The sequence below is a fragment of the Hydra vulgaris genome, chromosome 08, assembly GCF_038396675.1.
Source record: "Hydra vulgaris chromosome 08, alternate assembly HydraT2T_AEP".
Taxonomy (NCBI): Eukaryota; Metazoa; Cnidaria; class Hydrozoa; order Anthoathecata; family Hydridae; genus Hydra; species Hydra vulgaris.
The window spans coordinates 24,242,549-24,264,649 of record NC_088927.1 but is presented as its reverse complement, the minus strand read 5'-3'; the positions used below and the strand labels follow the sequence as shown (position 1 = coordinate 24,264,649).

The following is a 22,101-nucleotide window of genomic DNA, read 5'->3' as shown; positions in this document are numbered from 1 at the left end:
CTTAACAATTTTTTGTCTTGCAACTGATTGAAGCTCGTTGGCCATATAGCTTAAATTTAACGGCAGCCAAGTTAGTTTTGGGTTTTTGTGCTTAAGGAACATCTTTAAAAATTTAAATTTGTCTGCATTAATTTACGGATTTTGGCTATAGAGATTCCTGCCATGGCCACAACAGTTCTTATCATATGTTACCAACATGTTATTCAATCAATATATGCTGTGAAAAAGTATTAAAATATTGATCTTTTATCGAAATTTCAACCGTGAAAATAAAACTTGGCCACATAGTTGGTTTTAACGTGTTCGATTTAAAAAAATATGCTATTAAATTAAAGCTAAAAAAAACAAGGTATTATTTGCTACTGTGAGATTATCATTAATTTTTTTTTCTCAATTTCTTCTTCAGAAACAAAGATAACTTGGCTTTCGTCTTTTGATTTTTAAAATATAATAAAATATGAATACATATATAACCGTAGAATTAGTTGCTTGTGCACTAGAATCAAAACATTGGCCTATTATATTAAATTACAAAACTCGACTCACTAAAGAGCTCTCTGAGATAAATTTAATGTTTCCAAGAAAACCTGATTCTTACCAATTCAATACAGAAATGATGGATTTTGTACCCTTAGTTAAAAGAAATCTTGGTTATACAGCATTAAGGTTTTTTTTTTTCTTTATAACTTTTTTTTAATATTTTAATTCAAATAATATTACAAAATAGGCCCGGAATTCTGGATGTTAGAAACATAAACAGTTTAGACCCTTATTGCATTATTTTCTTACATTTCTTTTCTTTGAGAATTCAATCTATTTTTTATAGACTTTTTTTTTTTAGCTATTTGACTAGTTATTGTAACATCTTATTATTAAACAAACAAGTCACTAAAATTATGTAAGTGACTAGTGTGTTTAGTAATAACCAAATCACTAGCATAATATATAAATGATTTGGTTGTTTAATAAAAAGTTATTATGTATTTATGTATTAAGTTATTATGTAATTGTTGTATTATGTAATTATGTATGTAATTATGTAATTATGTAATTATGTATTATGTAATTATTAAATGTATTAAGTTATTATGTAAATTACACTAATTTTTTTATTATTAATATTACTTTTCAGTAAATATTATGTAATTATGTATGTAATTATGTAATTATTAAATGTATTAAGTTATTATGTAAATTACACTCATTTTTTTATTATTGATATTACTTTTCAGTAAAGTTTTTTTGTGTCAGAACTGCTGAAGATGGAAATTGTCTTTACTGCTCAGTCTCTTTGATTTTAAATGACAGTAAGCATACTTCAAAAATTCTAAGATTGCTAACGTCAATTGAGACATTTGAAAACATAAACTTTTACGCAAGGTATAATTATTTTATGAGTTATTTTAATCAACATAGATCAGAATATTCTCAGCTAATTTGTTTTTTATAGCTGTTTCATTTAAATGGTCTGATCGTTTTTCAACAATTAATGATAATATGATTTCAGAACTTCTTTTAAAAGAAGCATATTTAAATTGCTTTGATAAAAAAATTTCATCGCTTATTTGCCTAATAGCATTATCTAGTGTTATAAAGCAACCTATCATAGCTTTTTTAACACTGTTATAAAGCCTCGTATCCAAAAATTAACTAGTCCAATAAATATTTTGTGGTGCAATTCAGATAAAACAAAAAACAAAAGTGTTTTATATTTTAACCCAAACCATTTTGTAACACTGATTAAAGATCTTCCAAACAAACAACCAGCTTTTTTAATGAGTGATACAACTTTACCTAGTATCAAAAGAAAACAAATTTCAAAGACAAGTTTTTCAGCAACAGAGAATAAAATACAAAAAACAATTCAGTCTAAATTATCTTTTCCTACTGTTTCCAGGAACACTTCAGATTTAGATAAGTTGGCTAATTGTAATAAAACAGTTAAAACTGAAGTAATTGTTTCAAAAGACATCAACAACAGTGATAAAAACACCATTGACTCTTATGTTCCACTTAAGGAAAACATGGTTGCTGATGTTAGTTTATTAAATACAAATAGCATCCTATTCAAATTATGATGTTTCTTCATACCATCTATAGGGTGAAAAGTTAAAATCAGGAACAAATGATAATGAGCTGTTATCTCTAATTAATAATGTCTGGGTTCCAGATAAATGCTTCCATTTCTCCTTAACAGGTAAAAGCAGAAAAAAATATTTTTTTTTAAAATGGTTAGATGAATTTTCTTGGCTTTGTTATTCTAAAATTGAGGATGGTGTATATTGTCTTCCATGCACCCTTTTTGGTCCAAGTTTACCAAACAAATATGCATTACGTAAGTTGTTCAAAGAACAATTCAATACCTGGCGTAATGCTGTAAAAGTTTTCAATGATCATGAGAAAACTGTTGACAGATTACACATCAAGTCCATGCATTGTTATAATATGCTTTTATCTAGAGCTAAAAATAACACTTTGCCTATTGAAATTTCTCTAGATATTTCTAGGAGGCGGCTTATAGAGGAAGACAAAAAAAAACTTGCATCAATTGTTAAGACAATAATGTTTTTGGGTCTAAATGAAATGTCTTTACGAGGTCATAGAGATGATACAAAATATCAAGGAGAAATTGGAGAACCTTTAAAAATTACAGGGTTGGGTAATTTTATTGAGTTTTTAAGTCTTAGAGTTGAAGCAGGTGATTTAATTCTAAAGGAGCATCTTCTCTCTGCCCCAAAAACCTCCACATATATTTCAAAGACCTCTCAAAATGAGTTGATTGAGTGTTGTGGAAATGCAATTAAAGAGATTCTAATAAATGATATTAAAAAAAGTAAGTACTTTTCTATTATAGCAGATGAGGCTTCAGACTGTGCATTGTTAGAACAACTTTCTATTGTCATACGTTATGTTGACTTGAACAATAGTATTAAGGAAGTTTTTTTACACTTTTTAGAATGCAAAACAGGAACAAGTGGTTTAAATATAGCTACAAACATTCTTGAAACTTTGAAAGTATTCGGTTTAGATATAAAAAATTGCAGAGACCAGTCTTATGATGGAGCTGCTTCAATGTAAGGTGTTTCATCTCTTATAAAAAAATCAATCCAACGGCATTATTTTTCCACTGTGCCCACATAAACTTAGTTTAATTGTTGGCAATTGAATGGCATGCTTACCATGACAAATGGTATAAAATTGCTCCTGCATTGGCAAAAACATTTGATGTTGATGAAAAAAAACCTAGAACATGTGGTGTTCAGAAACATAGAGATAATCAAATATGTGATACTATATCTGGTTATTTTAAAGTTTCTATTACATTGCCTCTTGTGAATCATCTTCTCAATGAACTAGAAAACAGGTTTGATGTTGAGAGCATGATTGTTTATAATGGTCTATGTGCTATTCCTGCTTATTTAGCAATATTTTAGATCTTGCCCATGGAAAGAAAAGTTCTTAATGTTTTTGAATTTTTTAAAATCAGATCTTCCTCATTTCTCATCAATTCATGCCGAATTAGAGTTATGGCAGGAATTTTGGAAAGAAAAGACAGAATTACCATCTACTATTTCTGATACATTAAAGCTCATGGATATCAGAAGCTTTCCAAACATTTTAGAGGCTTTTCATATACTTGCTACAATACCAATCACATCTTGTGAGTGTGAAAGGTCAATATTTACTCTAAGGAGAATAAAAACTTACACCAGGAGTACAATGTCTGCATGCATTAATGTCTATTCATCAGGAAATAGTTCCAGATATTAGCAGAGTTATTGAAATTTTTGCATCCAAAGGAGACAGAAAATTAGAGTTAATATTCAAACGATGAGTAAATTTAGAATTGATGAGTAAATAGTAGTTTTAAGTGTCTTATACAAACTTCTATTCAATGTTTTAAATTTGTAAACTGTGAAAATCATTTTTCAAAAGCAAATTATTTCTATTCATTCTTGATGTTGATAGTGTTTTCAGGTTATATCAGTTTTAACTTTTTTAGTTATTACTTAACTTGTTGTATTATATTTTGTCTTATATATTTATACATTAAAAATTAAAAAAAAAAGAAAAAAAAATTATAAAAAGATATTAAAAAAATTTGGGCATAGCTGCCTATCAAGAAAAAAAAAATTAAAAACAGAGGCCTAAACTTAGTAAACATTACTAATACTTTACTTAACCTGCCTATCAAGAAAAAGAAAAAATCCAAAAACAGAGGCCTAACCTTAGGCAACATTACTAATACTTTACTTAACCTGCCTATCAAGAAAAGGAAAGAATCCAGAAATGGAGGGCTAACCTTAGGCAACACGACAGTTTACAGATGGAGTGCAAAGTCCTATGGTTTACCTTCTTGTTGGTGCACTTCATTAAATAAGTTAGACAAGTATTACATCTCTAATTTATGAACAAAATAGCCCAGGCAACATTTTGAATAACTTTATTATTAATAGGATAACTAAAAACAATACAAAACAACACTTTACCAAGCTTGACTCGACTGTTTAGCATAGCATTCCATTAGCAAAATTGTATTGAATAAACACATATAGTGAACAGACTTCAATAACTTTCACTTTAAAAAGTGAATTTTATCTGGTTTTGCAAGACCACTCCTCATTTATGAAATTACTTTACCTCTAAAAATTAAAATATTTTATCTCTAATGATTTTTAAATATGCATGTGTTCTTGGATTACATAATTAATTAGGAACTTGATATAATGATATTATTTTTTGTAAGTCAACAAGTATAATATAAATAATTTTTAAGGCCTGCCGCCAAGGGTTCCTTATATTTCATGAAAAAGTCCTTATAGAAAAATTTGGAAGACTTATCAACGAAGTTTTTAACCACATTTGTGAAAATTATTGTACTTCAAGTGCGCTATCAACTTATTAAATCTGGGATGGTTAAGTAGAGAAGAAAACAAATTTAGTCTCCCTATGATTTTAAGTAAAAAAAGTTATAGAAGTGACGCCCATGGGCTTACCTTTTACTCACAAGCCCTTCCCACAGGAACACCAAAAGTAAAGTAGGTTATCCCAAACTTGGCCACACAGTTACAAATTTCTGGATCCCCCCCCCCCCCCTGATACTGTAAAAAATTATAATTTACTATTGGTTTCCTTTCTTTGCTAAAAAAAATAACTATTTCTTTTAGGTTAAAGCTATTTTTACTAATATACTTAGTAGAATACTAGATAGTGGATTTGTTTAAATTTAAGTTACTATGTTAAAATACTGTTTTGTTTTATGTTTTTAATTCAGTTTAATCATTAAATCATGTAAAATAGTAATGAAAACTTTAAAAACTGTAACAAAAACTTTAAATAACAAGAAAATGTTATTTCAGCCAATATTATATATATATATATATATATATATATATATATATATATATATATATATATATATATATATATATATATATATATATATATATTATATATATATATATATATATATATATATATATATATATATATTATATATATATATATATATATATATATATTATATATATATCATGCGGTAGTGGTGTAGTAATAGAGCGTTCGCTTCATAAGCAATATATATATATATATATATATATATATATATATATATATATATATATATATATATATATATATATATATATATATATATATATATATAGCATTCAAACAAAAAACTTGCTTATGCGCAAAAAAAAACAACATCAGATGTAAACAACTACAATGGTCTAGAGTCATATCCTTTAATGCCAAAAACAGAAGTTCCACATTTACTTGAGAGATTGGCAAAGGCAAAGTAAGTCTGCAGGCATCCCTTTTAATATGTTGGAAAAGTCAGTTGCATTCAATTGGTTGGATGAGTTATTCTTAAAAATTGATCTAATTCCTTGAATTACTTTTAAAGCAGCTGGAAAGTCTGTTTCAATTGTACAAAGTTGGTTCTGCACATGTTCTACAGAAAAGTTACCTTCTTTTTATTAAATTATCTCCTTTTGGTACAGCAAAACAAGTTGGGTTCTTTTACTAGTGAGACACTTGCCTCATTTTCAGAATCCAAATCAAACACACAAATAGCAGAAGAGTTGACTGATATTACTTTGCTCCCTTGTTCTATTTGGAGAATCTTGTTTTTATTTTCCACTTGTATTTTTTATTCCAAAAGGCCATCAGCTCCAGTCATTTAAAGAAATTTGTACACAGTTTTAAATATGAATAACATTTGTTTAAATTATTCCCTACATTCCGTAATACTGTTCCAATTTTCACGTTTTTTTGTTCCAAAATACTTTTCTGATTTGATTTTATTGCTAATTTTGATGAGAAAAAAATTAAATATTTTTAATAAAATGACTTAATTTATAAAATAAAAATAAAATTATTTGAAAATATTAAGGGGCACGATGACGGAAGTAGCGAGGGAGCCTTGTACCCCTTTGGTTTTTCTAGATTTTTTCAAAAAAGTTGTTTTTTTTTTGTTTTATTTTACCAATTACATTTTTTGCAGTACTTTATTTATTAGTTTAGGTTTTTTGAGCTTCGGCCCTTGTTTTTAGTGTATACACAATTGTGTATATATGCACATACCGAAGTCTTTGGCTCCGGTATGTGCATATACACGTAATTTTGTAGTTATATACCACAATAACCCAAATCTAGGTTATTTATCTATATTTTATTTGTATATATCTGTCTACACATGCTTTTATATGATAATATAATAAAGTAAATGCAGTAGCGGTGTAGTGATAGAGCGCTCGTTTCATAAGGGAGAGGTTCCAAGTTCAATCCAAACCACGTCCCTGGTAGTACTGCGCTCAACTTGTTTCTCCGCGCAGCAGCCTTGTTCATCAAGTTTCGGAGTTATAGAGTTGAGAGAGGGTTATAACCACAATTATTTAGCCTCCTCGCCTGTAATGGCCTTCTGGGCCTTGGGGAGGTGAACTAACAAAAAAAAAAAAAAAAAGGGATTTCTTAGGATACTTAGTTTGACAAAAAGAGAAATTGGTAAGATTTCTTGTCCACAATGCCAAAGGTCACTGATTGTATTAGTGCACACATTGAATTTTTCAACAGTGTTTTTAAGTAAGCTTATTTTTTGAGTTTTCCTTTAACACTTTGGATTAATAGTTCAATGTAAATCACTATGTGTTGCTTGTTTATAAGTTCATACGTAAATATTTTAAAATGAATCTCTTTTATTCATTTTAAAATATTCAAAACACATTTGCGACCTTTTAAAACCAAAATGTTGTTTGTTTCTAACTTTAATGTTATTGCAGTAAATGAAATAAAAGTGCTAGCAATTAATCTCCTGACTTTATTTGTTACAAAAACAATAAAGTCATCTATTAAGCATGAAGTATTTAAACTAAATGGTTTTAACCACTGTTAAATAATTTAATACAAAATAAGAATTTTTCAAAAGCTTTTACTATATATAAGTTTTTTCCACTAAAAATGTTACAATGTTATTAAAATTTTAAGTTTATAATTCATTTTTAACAAATCGGAACAGTATTTTGGAACAAAATATTTCATAAAAAAAACATCCTTTTAAGAAATTAATGGTGTGGTGGTAAATGATAATATTATTGCAATGAATTGTTTATAATAATGTCGAAAAACATCTAAATTTTATGTAAAAAATGTTTTAAATTAAAAACAACTTATTTTTAATAATTCTTTACATTGAATGAAAATCAGAACAGTGTTTTGAATATGCATTTATATAATATATATTTATATAATATATATTTATATAAATAAAGTGGGAATAATATTATACCTATAATTATTTATAATTAAAAAAAAAAATTGTTTTCACTTGTCAGCATGCAACCATGTTGAATATCTATGTAAACTGCTGCAAGTAAAAGTGAGTCTTCCAATAGATCAATTTCCTGATTCATCAATTCCTTCTGAGTATCTTTTACAAACTCGTGGTCTTTGCCATCAAGTGCACACTTTATTGAGTTCCAATCAAAGTAAAACTTATATGCAGTAATTTTCTTATGCTAAAGGTGAATGGTGAGATCGTGCACAATTCACAAAACATCTTCTAGTTTTTCCCAGATGCCCCAATAATATGGCTGAACATAAAACAGATGCCCCAATAATATGGCTGAACATAAAACAGATGCCCCAATAATATGGCTGAACATAAAACAGATGCCCCAATAATATGGCTGAACATAAAATATGTTTAGGGGCTCTTTTTACTGAGTTTAACATTTTGATTGGTCAAATCTGAAAAAATACTTTTTGATGGTTGGTCAAATCTGAAAAAATACTTTATGATGGTTGGTCAAATCTGAAAAAATACTTTTTGATGGTTGGTCAAATCTGAAAAAATACTTTTTGATGGTTGGTCAAATCTGAAAAAATACTTTTTGATGGTTGGTCAAATCTGAAAAAATACTTTTTGATGGTTGGTCAAATCTGAAAAAATACTTTTTGATGGTTGGTCAAATCTGAAAAAATACTTTTTGATGGTTGGTCAAATCTGAAAAAATACTTTTTGATGGTTGGTCAAATCTGAAAAAATACTTTTTGATGGTTGGTCAAATCTGAAAAAATACTTTATGATGGTTGGTCAAATCTGAAAAAATACTTTTTGATGGTTGGTCAAATCTGAAAAAATACTTTTTGATGGTTGGTCAAATCTGAAAAAATACTTTTTGATGGTTGGTCAAATCTGAAAAAATACTTTATGATGGTTGGTCAAATCTGAAAAAATACTTTTTGATGGTTGGTCAAATCTGAAAAAATACTTTTTGATGGTTGGTCAAATCTGAAAAAATACTTTTTGATGGTTGGTCAAATCTGAAAAAATACTTTTTGATGGTTGGTCAAATCTGAAAAAATACTTTTTGATGGTTGGTCAAATCTGAAAAAATACTTTATGAAAAGGTATTTTATAACTATATTAATTTTTTTCTTAACTATATTAAAAAACAAACTCTTAATCAACTTGTTTAAAATCAGATTATTGAAAAAAACTTAAAATCTAAATTTAATTAAATAGGCGAAAAAATTTGCCATTTTGGTGCAGACATAAAAAAGGCAAGCGAGTTCAAAAATTCAGTTCATACACCTATTCACATTTAGAAGCAATCATTTCATAGTGGACAATTGAATAGAAATGAGTGCAGGAATCTTTTGAAGAAAGTGGAAATCTCAGAAAGATTTGCCCTGCAACATTTCTTCTCTCCAGCCATTCCCTTCATTGACGCACTAAGAATGTTCAATGATATTGTCAAAGCTTGTTTTGGCAATGCCCTTGATGATGGCTATGCTGATAAAACTGAGCAATACAGGGTTTCCTATTTATGACATTTTGCAACATTAGATTTATATATATTTTAGATTTTTAATGCACTTTTATGCAAGATTTAAAATTGAATTTTCTACTGAGGAAACTTATTTCCCAATGACTACTAATAGAAGTGCTATTATCCCACCAAAGGATTTTCTGGAATCATGACATCAAGCACTTTTTTTATTTTTTTTACAATGGTAAACTTTTATGACCTAGGTACAAGATAGGATTTTCTTTTAGAAAAAAATATATTATTAAATCAAACTTTTCCCTCTAATTAAGAAATCCAGTACTCTTGTGTGGTTTTTGTTCTGATATGCTCACAAGTTGCAATATAATTTCAAGTGTTTGATATCTCCAATAAAATGCTTCATTATGAAATGAAAAAGAATCTGCACTTTTCTTAGCAATGTTTCATCATATGCATAGATGAATTTCTTAAGAGCAAGTAAATATTAAATAATATAAAAAAGATTTTTTATGATTTTTTTTTTTTTTTTTTTTTTGCAATATAAATATACTATCAAATTTTCTTTTGTAACAAAAGTCATTTGTAGTTATGTTTGACAGGCTCATTTTTTTATTAAAATCAAAGGACTTAAAAACTTTTTTCTTTGCTTGCTTTTAGTTGAGCTTTTTTTTTTTCTTCTTTAAAAAGTATCATTTGATGAATGCTCCTTTCTAGTTAGAGTTTCTAATTGAAACTTTTGCAATATCTATAGCAACTACTAAAAGTCTACCATCAGAAATAAAATGAAAAATATTAGGGTAACCTATTTCATTCATTACATTCATAATTGCACCTTTCATAAATGTTCAAGGGCCAGTAATACTACAATCTAAGAATTTTATGACTTAAGAAAAATATGCCTCATTAACATGAAAAAGGCATTAGAAAGTATGAAAATCATGATTTAAGGTATCTTCATAAACAGATAGAATCTTTGATATATGATCATTATGTGAATCATTTATCAAAAACATAAAAACAGCTTTACTATTGACTGATTTATCATTTGGTTTTAATTTCACGAGGCCTTTTATCTATAGACTGTTGTTAAAAAACTGATCAATGTTGACATACCTTCTAAGTCATTCATAATTTTCTCATCATAGCATATTTATAATTTATTTATTAAGAAAACAACAAATTGCAATCCAGCAGGATATTTTTTTAGTGAAGTAAGTTTAACCATATCCTATATTATGAGAATGGAAAGTGGAAAAAAAAATTTTGTTTTTTATCTGATCAGGCTGTTGACAAATTGAAGTATTCCTGCAACTATAAATGATGCAACGATCATTATTAAATATTAGCAATATTTTACTAAACACAAAAATAACCAATAACTCAAATATCTTCATATTAATGTTTATTTCTTATGATTTATTACAGAAAATGTTTTCCAAAATATATACCACTTACATTTTACATTCTTACACCTTGGTTTGAATGAATAAAAAAGTATTTTTGACTAAGCAAGTTGTTGGAGACAAGAAATTTTAGTTGTTTGCATCACCAGAAATTTTAAATCAATAGGTTTTTCCTTGCCCTATATCTATCACGTTGGAGAAAGATTTGGCAAGATATTGTGTTAATAAACATTGTTCTAGTGTGTTCTTGTGTGAGACCCAACAAAAAAGTAATTACATTGTGATTCATTCTGTTTTCTCATACACAAGCACATATCATTCTTCCTTTGAATGGAATTTGAAAATAATGCATTTACACCTAGAAATATCAAAAAGCTTTCCAAACCATGTTTCCTTATAATTTTTATTTGTGTCAGTGAAGCTAGGAAGTCTTTTAAAAGCTTGTGGCATAGACTGATAAGTTTTTATCAGATGAAAATAATGACAGCAAAACACTTCCAAACTGTTCCAAAGGTTTGCTTTCAATAAGTGAATGAGATTCATTAATCCTAGTTAATGTGAAACTGAAAAAAGAAATATTTTACAGTTAAATGTGAATAATGTAATAGTAACAGTTACAGCAAAAATAAATAGCATATATTTTTCTTTTTTTTTATATCTATATATTTTTCTTTTTTTTTAGTATTGAAGTTCAAGAAACTTGGATTAATAATCATAATTGAAGATATTTTTTCATAATTATTTTAAAATTATTTTTATAATTTGATATGAAAAAACGAGCTGAAAAACTGTTTAAAAAAAATTCTATTTATCATTTTAGAGTAATTGTTTTGTGCAAATAACTGATTTTGAAAGAGAATGAAATAAAACAACCCAAATTCTAAAACAAATTACAATTAATCAATTAACTAATTATAATTAACAAACTCACAAGCTTAATCAAAACTTCTCTAATGAAAATGTATTCAACTCCTCCAAACATAATTACAAAGATGCTTTTTTAAAAAGTGGTTTTCAAATTTTCAAACTAAAGTTTGACCCCCTGAAAAAAATAAGAATGCAAAAAAAAGCAAAAACTAGAAACAGTTTGGTTCAAACTTCCATAAAATAAAAATGTTTCCACTATCATTGGAAAAGCATTTGTAAAATTGGTTGATAAGCACTATCCATCTGTTGATAAGCACTTACCATCTGTCAAAAAAATTGTATGAACTTTATAACTGAAATAAAATGAAAGATAATGACCATTGCACAAAAAAATGTGAAAAGAATAATAAAAAATCATAACGTATTATAATAATGCTTTGTTGTAGAAAAATGACATTTTAGATGAAAAAATGACAGCAAATTACAATTATAAACTAAAAAATAATTGCTCAAAGAATGGTAAATGTAGACAAAGGGTGAATAAAAAAAAAAATTAGTTTAAATTCAATTGGTAATCCTTAAAACAGTGTATAATATTTCTAAAAGATCTATATTATGTCTACAAGAAAAATTTAAAATAATTATGTGAACTAAAAATGTTTACTAAATAAAAAATTAGAATTGATATCTAAATGTAGACATAGGAACAAGTTTCTCCTGAAAAACTGTAAAAACAAGTGAGATAATGTAATAATAACTATAACCTTCAATAAAAAAAAAAAAAATAACAATAATAAACAACTCTTAATAATTCCTTTTATAAAAAATGTCCTGTCCATTTATACACCATTTAATAGTTTTTATATATAAATATATTAATACACATCATCCTAATATATATATAATATATATATATATATATAATATATATATATATATATATATATATATATATATATATATATATATATATATATATATATATATATATATATATATATATATATATATATGTGCATATATTGGAATACTTTGAAAAACCTTCATTATACTATTAATAATATAATAAATAAAAATATATCAATAAGTTGTGTTAATTCTTAATAGTTTTTTAAATTTAAAAAACAAAATTTTATGATACTAACCATTTCCATCAGCAAACTCATTATCATATATATGCCATTTGATATTTTTTAATGAAGCATACCCAGTTAAATTTGATAAATCAACATTAACTTTTAGGTTATCATTAATTGAAGTTGGACACCTGCAATAACTGTTGGGACCATTAATTTTAATAAATGGTTTTTGATAAGCATCTGTAAAATTCTCAATTAAAAATGGTATATCTGAAGATATACTTATATTGTCAAAGTCAAGACTATCACCAAAAGCCAATACAGCATCTTGAGATGGAATCAATTTAATACTGTTTTTTGAAAACACGCGACATATTGGTTGAGACCCCAACTTAGCTATTGTGTTTGTTTCAAATATATTAGAGCAATTGTTGTAATTTATTGACAGATCCAACTTATTATCAAAATAAAGTATAAATAATTCCCCAGCATTTAGTATTTTAGAATTAAAATTATCCAAAATAGGTAAGCAATTGACCTGTAAATTAAAATAAAGTTACTTAAAAAAATTATTTATATATAAATTATTATTATATATATATAAATTTAAAATAATATATATATATATATATATATATATATATATATATATATATATATATATATATATATATTGTGGCAGGATAGCTCAGTTGGTTAGAGTGTCAAATGAAAAGTTAAAACCCGGACTCTTGAACAATTAGTGTTCAAATCCTGCCACTGCCAACTCAGCACTTGAGTAGTACTTTGGTATGCAAAAATGTTGGTCAATAATGGACGCTACTTTGGATTAGTCATAATGACTATTTATGGCTGTTCCTATGCTAAGCCAACAATATATTTGGATATAAGAACATTGAAGAAAAATAGAAAAATATAGCATGAAAATTCAAATATAAATATATATATATATATATATATATATATATATATATATATATATATATACATATATATATATATATATATATATATATATATATATATATATATATATATATATATATATATATATATATATATATATATATATATATATATATTATATATATATATATATATATATATATATATATATATTAGGGTGGCTCTTAAAACAAAATTTTTGAAAAAAACCTGTTCCTACCCCTTTAAAAATAATAATCAGTTTACAAATGACTTTTTTTTTAAATAAATGCATAAAAACTATTGTTTTTAACCTGAAAATAAAAAAAGTCATTATTTTCAAGTTTTAAAAAAAAAGTTTTTTTAAACATGCTTTTTTTGTATTACTAAAAAAGCTTTTTTTGTATTAATAAAAACAAAAACAGTAAGTGATTACTGTTTTTGTTTTTATATAATTTCGCTTCTTTTGAGTACCAGGTTGACATACTTTAGAAGAACTTTTATTTTCAAAATTTTAGGGACCAGTCAAATTTTTAAGGGTCTTGAGCTACCCCTAAAATAATTTTTTGTTCAAAAAAATTTTAAACCTAGTGTTTTAGTATTATATAGAACAAAGTAAAGGGGTAGGAACAGGTTTTTTTTCAAAAATGTTGTTTTAAGAGCCACCCTAATATATATATATATATTATGGTGGTCCTTAATTTTCAAAGTTTGATTTTTGTACAGGGCACCCTTGAATTTTGTTTATATGCATGCATAAAAAATTCACAAAAAAAATCAGCTAAATCTGTAAACATTTAGAGGTCCCTACCCCATATATAATAGGTAAGTATCATGTGGGGTTCCGTGGCTGCATTTCACTAGTTGTTATGCTGGTGAACTCTTTCACTGCACACTATACCGCCTGCATAATTTATCAATATGATGTTACTTATTTATTGTTAAATTATCCACTTGTAATCAGACACTCAATTAATATAACAATAATATTTGATGAATCTGAATTAGTGACTACTGACTCTCTCAGGGAAACTTCCGTAACAACTGACCTAGTGGATACTGGATCAAAAGTGAGTGTTTTCTTTGTTTATTTTTGCTTAAATATTAATTTGCCAAATTATATTGATTTAACAATGAATTATTATAAAACAGACAAAATGACCGATCCGCTGACAAAATGATCCATTTTAAATTGTTAATTATTATCAATTTCCTGAGTGCCATAGTATCGAATTTGACTTTTCATTTATACACATAATTGTGTATTTTATTTATTGGTTTTAGACCTTGTCTGAGTTTTCATATGTCATTGTTGTTTATTTATATTGCATAACATAAATTTTGTCAGTTAGTTTTCTGAGATCTATAAGTTTTTGTTAGAAATTACATATAATTTGAATAATTAAATTGGATGGTAACAAATAAAATTTATTATTTAAGGGAGATGGCCAATGCTTGCTGTAGGACTTCGAAACCAACTACAAGACGAGAATTGAGTTGTGGCTGATAGGTCAAATGTCTGAAATTCTCAGCTCTACAAAGTTACCATCAAAGAAGGAAGTCATGGCATATTTCTTCTATTACAAAGAGGCCACCAAACAGACTGTTCATGAAGCATCACATTCAACAACTAATGACGTTCTTGAAGTGTGGGCTAAAGCCCGCATCCGACACGGTTGAAGAAACACGTTGTTGAAAAAGTTGAATGTCTGTTCCATGAATATGACAAACTGAAGAAAAATAAGGAAAATGAAGCAAAGTGCTCTGAAAGTCTACTGAAGAAGGAAGAAGAATGGAATGATGGCTTAGAGAGTCTTTTTGACATTGCTCATGCGGACGCCATGAAGATGATTAGCATGCAGGAGGACAGGGAGTTCCTGTTAACTCAGCGTGAGGCGGGACGACGTGGTAAGATGGGAAGTGTTGACAAAGCCATGGCCAAAAGAGAAAGAGATGTTCACAGTAGAGAAGAAAACTTCAAGAGAAGAAAAGAGAGAGAAGAACAGGACAGAGTGGCCAGAGAGGAGAAAGCTATTCTTCAGAATTCCGAAAGCGAACCGGAGTCTGGTAATGATAATGAAGCATTTGGTGAGCCATCATCAAGCACAACTTCAAAGAGAACTAAACGTAAACGTGGCACACACAAAATACTGAATGACAAATTAGCAGTATGTTTGGATATGGCAAAGGTCAGTAATAGAAATGCTGCACTAGTCATGACTCCAGCACTGCAGCACCTTGGTCATGACCCAGCAGAGTTTTATCAATAGTGACTTGGACCACTATTGATATTGACTTCCGTCAATAGTGGTCCAAGAAATGGTGCTTGTATCCTACTGGAGCAGAAGTTTGACAAAGATTTGCTCTGGTTTGCTTGCCGTCATCACATTTTAGAAATAGTCTTAGAGGCAACGGTTACTCTTTCTCTTGGCCCTTCAAAGGGTCCAGACATCATGATTTTTAAAAGGTTTCAAAGCAGTTGGGAAATCATTGACCGGTCAAACTTTCAGGCATCTAGTTCGAATGACATCGTGCACAGTGCCGTTTCCAGTGTTGCAAATGAAATTATTGCATTTGCTGAAAACCAACTGCAACAGTTTCAGTCTCGTGATGATTATCGCGAGCTGCTAGAGCTGACAATAATGTTTCTGGGAGACGTTCCATCTCAAGGATGCTCATTCAAAGCTCTGGCAGGAATGCATCGAGCCAGATGGATGGCCAAGGCTATTTATTCATTGAAAATATAGATGCTGAGAAGCCAGTTCAAAATGACAAAGAAAGAAGAGAAGGGAATAGCAGACGTGTGTCTTTTCACAGTGATTCTGTATGTCAAGGCCTGGTTTAGAGTGCCGTCAACGCCATCTTCGCCTCGTGTTGATCTCGAGCTTATCAAGGAGATCAACAAATACAAGGCACAGAATCAAGCAGTCTCTCAGATTGCAATGAAGAAAATTTTAGGACATTTGTGGTACTTGTCAGAAGAACTGATTGCATTGGCTTTCTTTGATGACGAAGTCTCCGATGACACTAAACGCCTGATGGCCAGTGCCCTGCAAGCACCGGGTGCAGAACATCCTTTGAAGAGGATAACTGTTGATCCTACGCTGGTGAGCTCCAAGAACTTTGAAGACTTTGTCACCGAAAGCAGTCGTAGATTCTTCACCATCACTGGTCTACTGTCAACTTTCCTCAACAAAGATGTGAAGCTCTGGACAGATGCTGACTATCAGTTGGCGAAGAACACTTTCAGTAGTATGAGAGTTGTGAATGACATAGCAGAACGTGGAGTTGCCTTAATGGACAAATACAACAAGCTGCACACAAACGATGAGGAGCAGAAACAGTGCCTTCTCTTAATTGTAAAGAAGTACCGCCAGCGATTTCCTGATCAAGCAAAGAATACCCTGGCAATGGACTAACTAGACGGTTTTTGTCACTTTGACAGTCTCAACACAGAAGGACAATAATAATTACAATATGTAACACTGTAACAGTTGTTTAAATGTGCATCAATAAAGCAATGTTGTGCTCTGTGATCATATTTGTCCTAATCATTCATATTGTAGAATACTGAGCATATGAGCCTTCTGTGGGCACTTTTATAGATATAAACTCTGCGGTAGGGACCCCTAAAATGTATTTTTTTCAAATAAAATTTTCAGTACAATTATTAAATAAACGTCAACCATTCAAGGGGGTGCCCCGTCAGAAAACTGAAGAAATTTTTTTTTGTAATGAATAAGGACCACCCTAATATATACATATACATATATATATATATATATATATAATATATATATATATATATATATATATATATATATATATATATATATATATATATATATATATATATACATACATAATTGGGAAGTTTTCCTTCTCTTAGGTAAGTTGACTTGGTAGGGGTCTTGACAATTCCACAGCATTGCCAAGACCCCAACCAGACACACATAAAGCAGTTTTTACTGAATTACATACTACCAGTGGGCCTGGAAATGGATGAAAGTATAATATACATAAAAATGCTAAAATATTATATACTGTTTAGTAGCATCTAGCTTTTATAAAAAATATATATTTTTACGGTTACGGTACGGTTGTCATGCCATTAAAATAATTAAAAATTTATTATTTTTGAATGAATTCAATTGAACATATTTTTCAATATTAAACTCTCTTTTTACAAAGCATCTTCTACAAAAGTAGCATATATGTAGAAGCTAAGAAGTTAATTAAAAAAAAAACAACTAACAATATTTGAACTGACTCAACTTATCTTAGAATTGGGGTTACATACATTTTAACTTGCGGTCTTGTAGATAATGTGGTATTTGACAGACAACCCAGATGGACTTGGATGACTCAACTAGTTAGACAAAGAAAAAATTAGTATCATTAAAAGCATTTTTTAATCACCAGAACTACTGTTTACATCAGGTTAAAGTTTGTGAAAAGATGGCAAAGAAAAAATAAGCTAAAATTCTATTATAGTTATCAGAATGTTTAGCTAACTGCTTCTTGTACCATTTACACCAGAAAAAGCTCTAGCTCTAATTCTTGATTCTCGACTGTCTAATCATTCATATTAGCAGATCTGTTTGGGTGCAATTAAAGTAGGCTATAAACTTAGAGACTGAGTAACTGTGTAGCTTCTGATGATCTAAAAATATTGCTAAACCAAAATCCTGTTTGCCTCAACATTCTGAAAAAAATGGAGTTACTTCAGAACCTACTAACATATTTATTCTACACCATTAGTTTTTATGAATCAAAAACTTTTGATTGATCAAAAACAAAAACCATAGAAACATAATGAATATTAAAACCATAATAATAATCAAATAAATAACAACTAAGCAATAGTCTAATAATAAGATTAAATTTATGATAAATTTCATTTTGCATTACATTTTCACGATTGCAAATACTGAGAATTTGTAACAGTGTAACAAATTTCATGAATATGAAGTTGTACAACAGTTTTCATAACATATTGAAACCTCTTCTAAATACTGAGATTTTCTGAATAGCTTTCTAAAGAGGCTCAAGAATAATGTAACAGGAAGTTTTGATAAATAGAGATTTTGATGGTTTATTTTACTAAAATGTTCTGCAACAAAGTATAACATGTATGAGGAAGTAGTTGAGAAGTTAAACCAAAAGTGATACAGCTTTTAAAATCGCATTTCTTGCTTAATTAATACCATAACAATTACCCTCATGTATGTTATATCATTAATATATCATTTAAGCAAAGTTGGTATCTGTAAAACATGCAAAATTATCAAATTTTGCAAGTAATGTAAAAATCTGTTTGTTATGCAAAAAGGTATAAATAGCAAATAGGCCAAAAAAATATTGCTACTTGAACCACAAAACTTAAATTATTATATACAAAAAACTTGTTTGAAAAATGATTTTTAAAGATTAGAGATTTCATTTTTTTTTTTTTAAATGGATTGTCTAGAAAGTTTTAGGAAATATAAAAGAAACCTTGAAAATATATAGCAACAGCAAAAATTAGTCAAAAATGTCAAAATGTGTGGTATCATTAAATGATGAAGATAATTTCTAATCTGCCTGTAGCATTATATCATTCTAGTTTTTATTTTTAGTATTTTAGGAAAATCAGCAAAGCTTGGTAACTATGCAAAACAAATTGTTGTCATGCATTTCAGGTGTCCTAGCAACTAAATAAAAAATTTATAAGTGTTACTAGATTTCTAGTATAAAAATACTAAATATTTTGAAGAGAACCTGATAAACATTTTGCTACTTAGTTATTACTTTTATTCTAATAATGATTTTGGCCCGCTGTGCAGCAGAAGGGTGACCTGTCCTTAGGAAATATATGTCTATTACATTGATTTGCAATAGTTCATTTGAAACTCTTTGCAATAGTTCTTTAGAAACTAAATCTTTAATAAATTGTTTTAATGAAAAAAATGTCAATTTAATAACAAATTTTTTTTTCCATATAGCTCTAAACACCAAAATTTTATTTTTGATGTCTATAGAACTATATGATATGATATGATATATATACGTATATTGTATTTTTCTATGTAAAAAAATTTTAATAATTAGATAAATATAAAACTATATATAATCATACCTGGTTTAAAAAAAGTGTTCCAAAAAAGTAACGCAACATCGATAAGTCATTTGCCTTCAAAAATAAACAGTTCTAGTAAATGTAAAGTGTACAAAAAAAATGGTTGCTAATGTACATAAAAACAAACTTATTACAAAATCAAACAATAAAATTTTAACAAACTTTCATGTTTAAAAAAAAAAAGTTTAAACAATGTTTATAAAGTTATTATTTTTTTATTAATTACTAATTAGATTAATTAAGATAAATTTTATAAAAAATAAAAAGTTTAATAGAAATTATAATTAAGAGACAGCAATAAAAATATGACTAAAATTTATCATTGAAAAAAAAAAAATTAGATATGAAAAGTTTTAAAAGATACCTTAATGTATATTACCAGGAAGCATCATTTCTTTTAGTTTAATAATTGAATAGATAAACCTTGTCTTGAATAGTGCCACCAAGTATAAAAAATTAACAAGCTTATCCATTTTTCAAGAAGATCTTCAACAATCAATACATCAAGTTAAAAAGTTTTAAAAGTGCTTACATATTTAATTTACAATGAAAATGAATAAAAAAAAGCTTTGGAATAAGTTAATATTTTAGACATTTGTACAGCTTTGAAGTCAATTGACATCATGATAAAAAAAAAAAAAACATTCAAACAGACTTTATTTATTTATGTTATTGTTTAAATACAGACAATTAAAAATGTCTACATATTTAAATTACATTTAAAGTTGAAAAATGTTCTCCAATAAATATATACTTTATACAAGCAGCACTAATTAAGTAATAATTTTCAAATAAATTTTAAAAGTTTTTAAACACCATTTATATATATATATATATATATATATATATATATATACATATATATACACACATATATATATATATATATATATATATATATATATATATATATATATATATATATATATGTATATATATATATATATATATATATATATATATATATATATATATATATATATATATATATATATATATATATATGTATATATATATACATACATACATCCATGCAATATATGAATTTTTGTCTATTAAAAACAGCAGTTTAAAAAAATGCTTTATCTGACCACCTGAATGTACTCTATATAATAAAACTGGATTTAAAAAAAATATATCCTTGTAATAAATTAAAATTATATTAAAATAAATATAATTTAATGAACATTTAATGTGTCTCTAATATTATTATTAAAAAAAAAACTTATTGAAAAAGAGGTCAACCTGGTTCTTAAATAAAGCAAAATTATATTTAAATTTTAAAACAAATAATTTGTTATATAAAAATAAAAAGATGCAAGGATGAATAAAAGTATTATAAAAGATAAATGAATGTTTAAGATCAGGAGCAAAAAAATAACAAGCACGATAAATAACAGCAACCTTCGCAGTTGCTAACTTTACAATTATTTAGATTTAATAGCTTTTATTAAAGATAATCTGAAAAGATGCAAAGTAGAAGACTCAGTAAGTTTACCTTTCATTAATATACAAATATTAACAATATTGAAATAGTCGTTAGCAGAAAATAACTGAGTTCTGTTTTGGTTAAAATTCACCAGCCACTGAAGCCTAAAGCTGTTACAGACAAGCAATCACATTCAAGACTTTTTCTAAACAATCAAAAAAGTAATGACATTTTTCATTAAGACTGAAATATAAAGTAAACTCGCATAAGCTGCAACTGCATTAAAAACCATCTCAATTAATAAAATCTTTTGTGGGTTTTTGTAAATTCTCATAAATACCTGAGAATTATAAATATTGTATTTATTTATAAAGGAAATAATAATAATAACACATAAAAACTAGTTTTTAATAAGAACTGCAAGCTGTTTTGTTAAAATTTTATTAGATAATAAAAAAATTATTATCTAATAAACTTTTTTAATAATGGGTAAATCTTGCAGTCAAACAATGTACTCAAAATAAAAAATCCAGAATTTGATGACAATAGATAAACTAAAAATTTGCTAAACAACTTTATTATTTGCTCCTAAAAATTTTTGTATCCCTCTTCGTTTATTTGTATCAACCTCACTTGCTTGTATCCCACCTCGCTTGTTTGTACCCCTCCTTGCTTGTTTGTATCCCTTCTCACTTGTCATTTGTTTCACCAATATTGGCAAAATATTAACATAAATATTATAAATAATATACTCTTATAATATATATAAAAATATATTATATACTATTACATTCAGAATGTTTTTTAAAACATTTTGGTCAATTGAAGTTGCGTTTTTGCCATTTTTTTAAAAAACAATTAATTTGTAATTAAATTATTGGTTTTAACTTTCTGACAACACGGAAATGTTTGACGAAAGTCAAAAGTAATTAAAAGTGATATATTTGTTGGCATAAGAATCATTTTTACTGCCAAATGCAACAATTTA

General features: G+C 27.3%; 1 protein-coding gene across 3 annotated transcripts in view; it reads right to left on the bottom strand.

Moving 5' to 3' along the window:
• LOC101236729 (uncharacterized) overlaps positions 1–20,341 on the bottom strand; it is a 66,549-nt gene extending 46,208 nt beyond the window's left edge. Inside the window, exons 1-3 of one of the 3 annotated variants that reach the window (XM_065803281.1) lie at positions 20,049–20,341; positions 19,685–19,738; positions 12,709–13,180 (exon numbers count right to left, since the gene is read on the bottom strand). In XM_065803281.1, the coding sequence (XP_065659353.1) occupies positions 12,709–13,180; positions 19,685–19,723 (511 nt within the window). In that variant the 5' untranslated portion in view covers positions 19,724–19,738; positions 20,049–20,341. Of the gene's footprint in view, positions 1–12,708; positions 13,181–19,684; positions 19,796–20,048 lie in introns of those variants that run through there. The other 2 variants (XM_065803282.1, XR_010639998.1) reach the window with 2 other exon arrangements.
• Between the last annotated feature and the right edge of the window lie 1,760 nt (positions 20,342–22,101).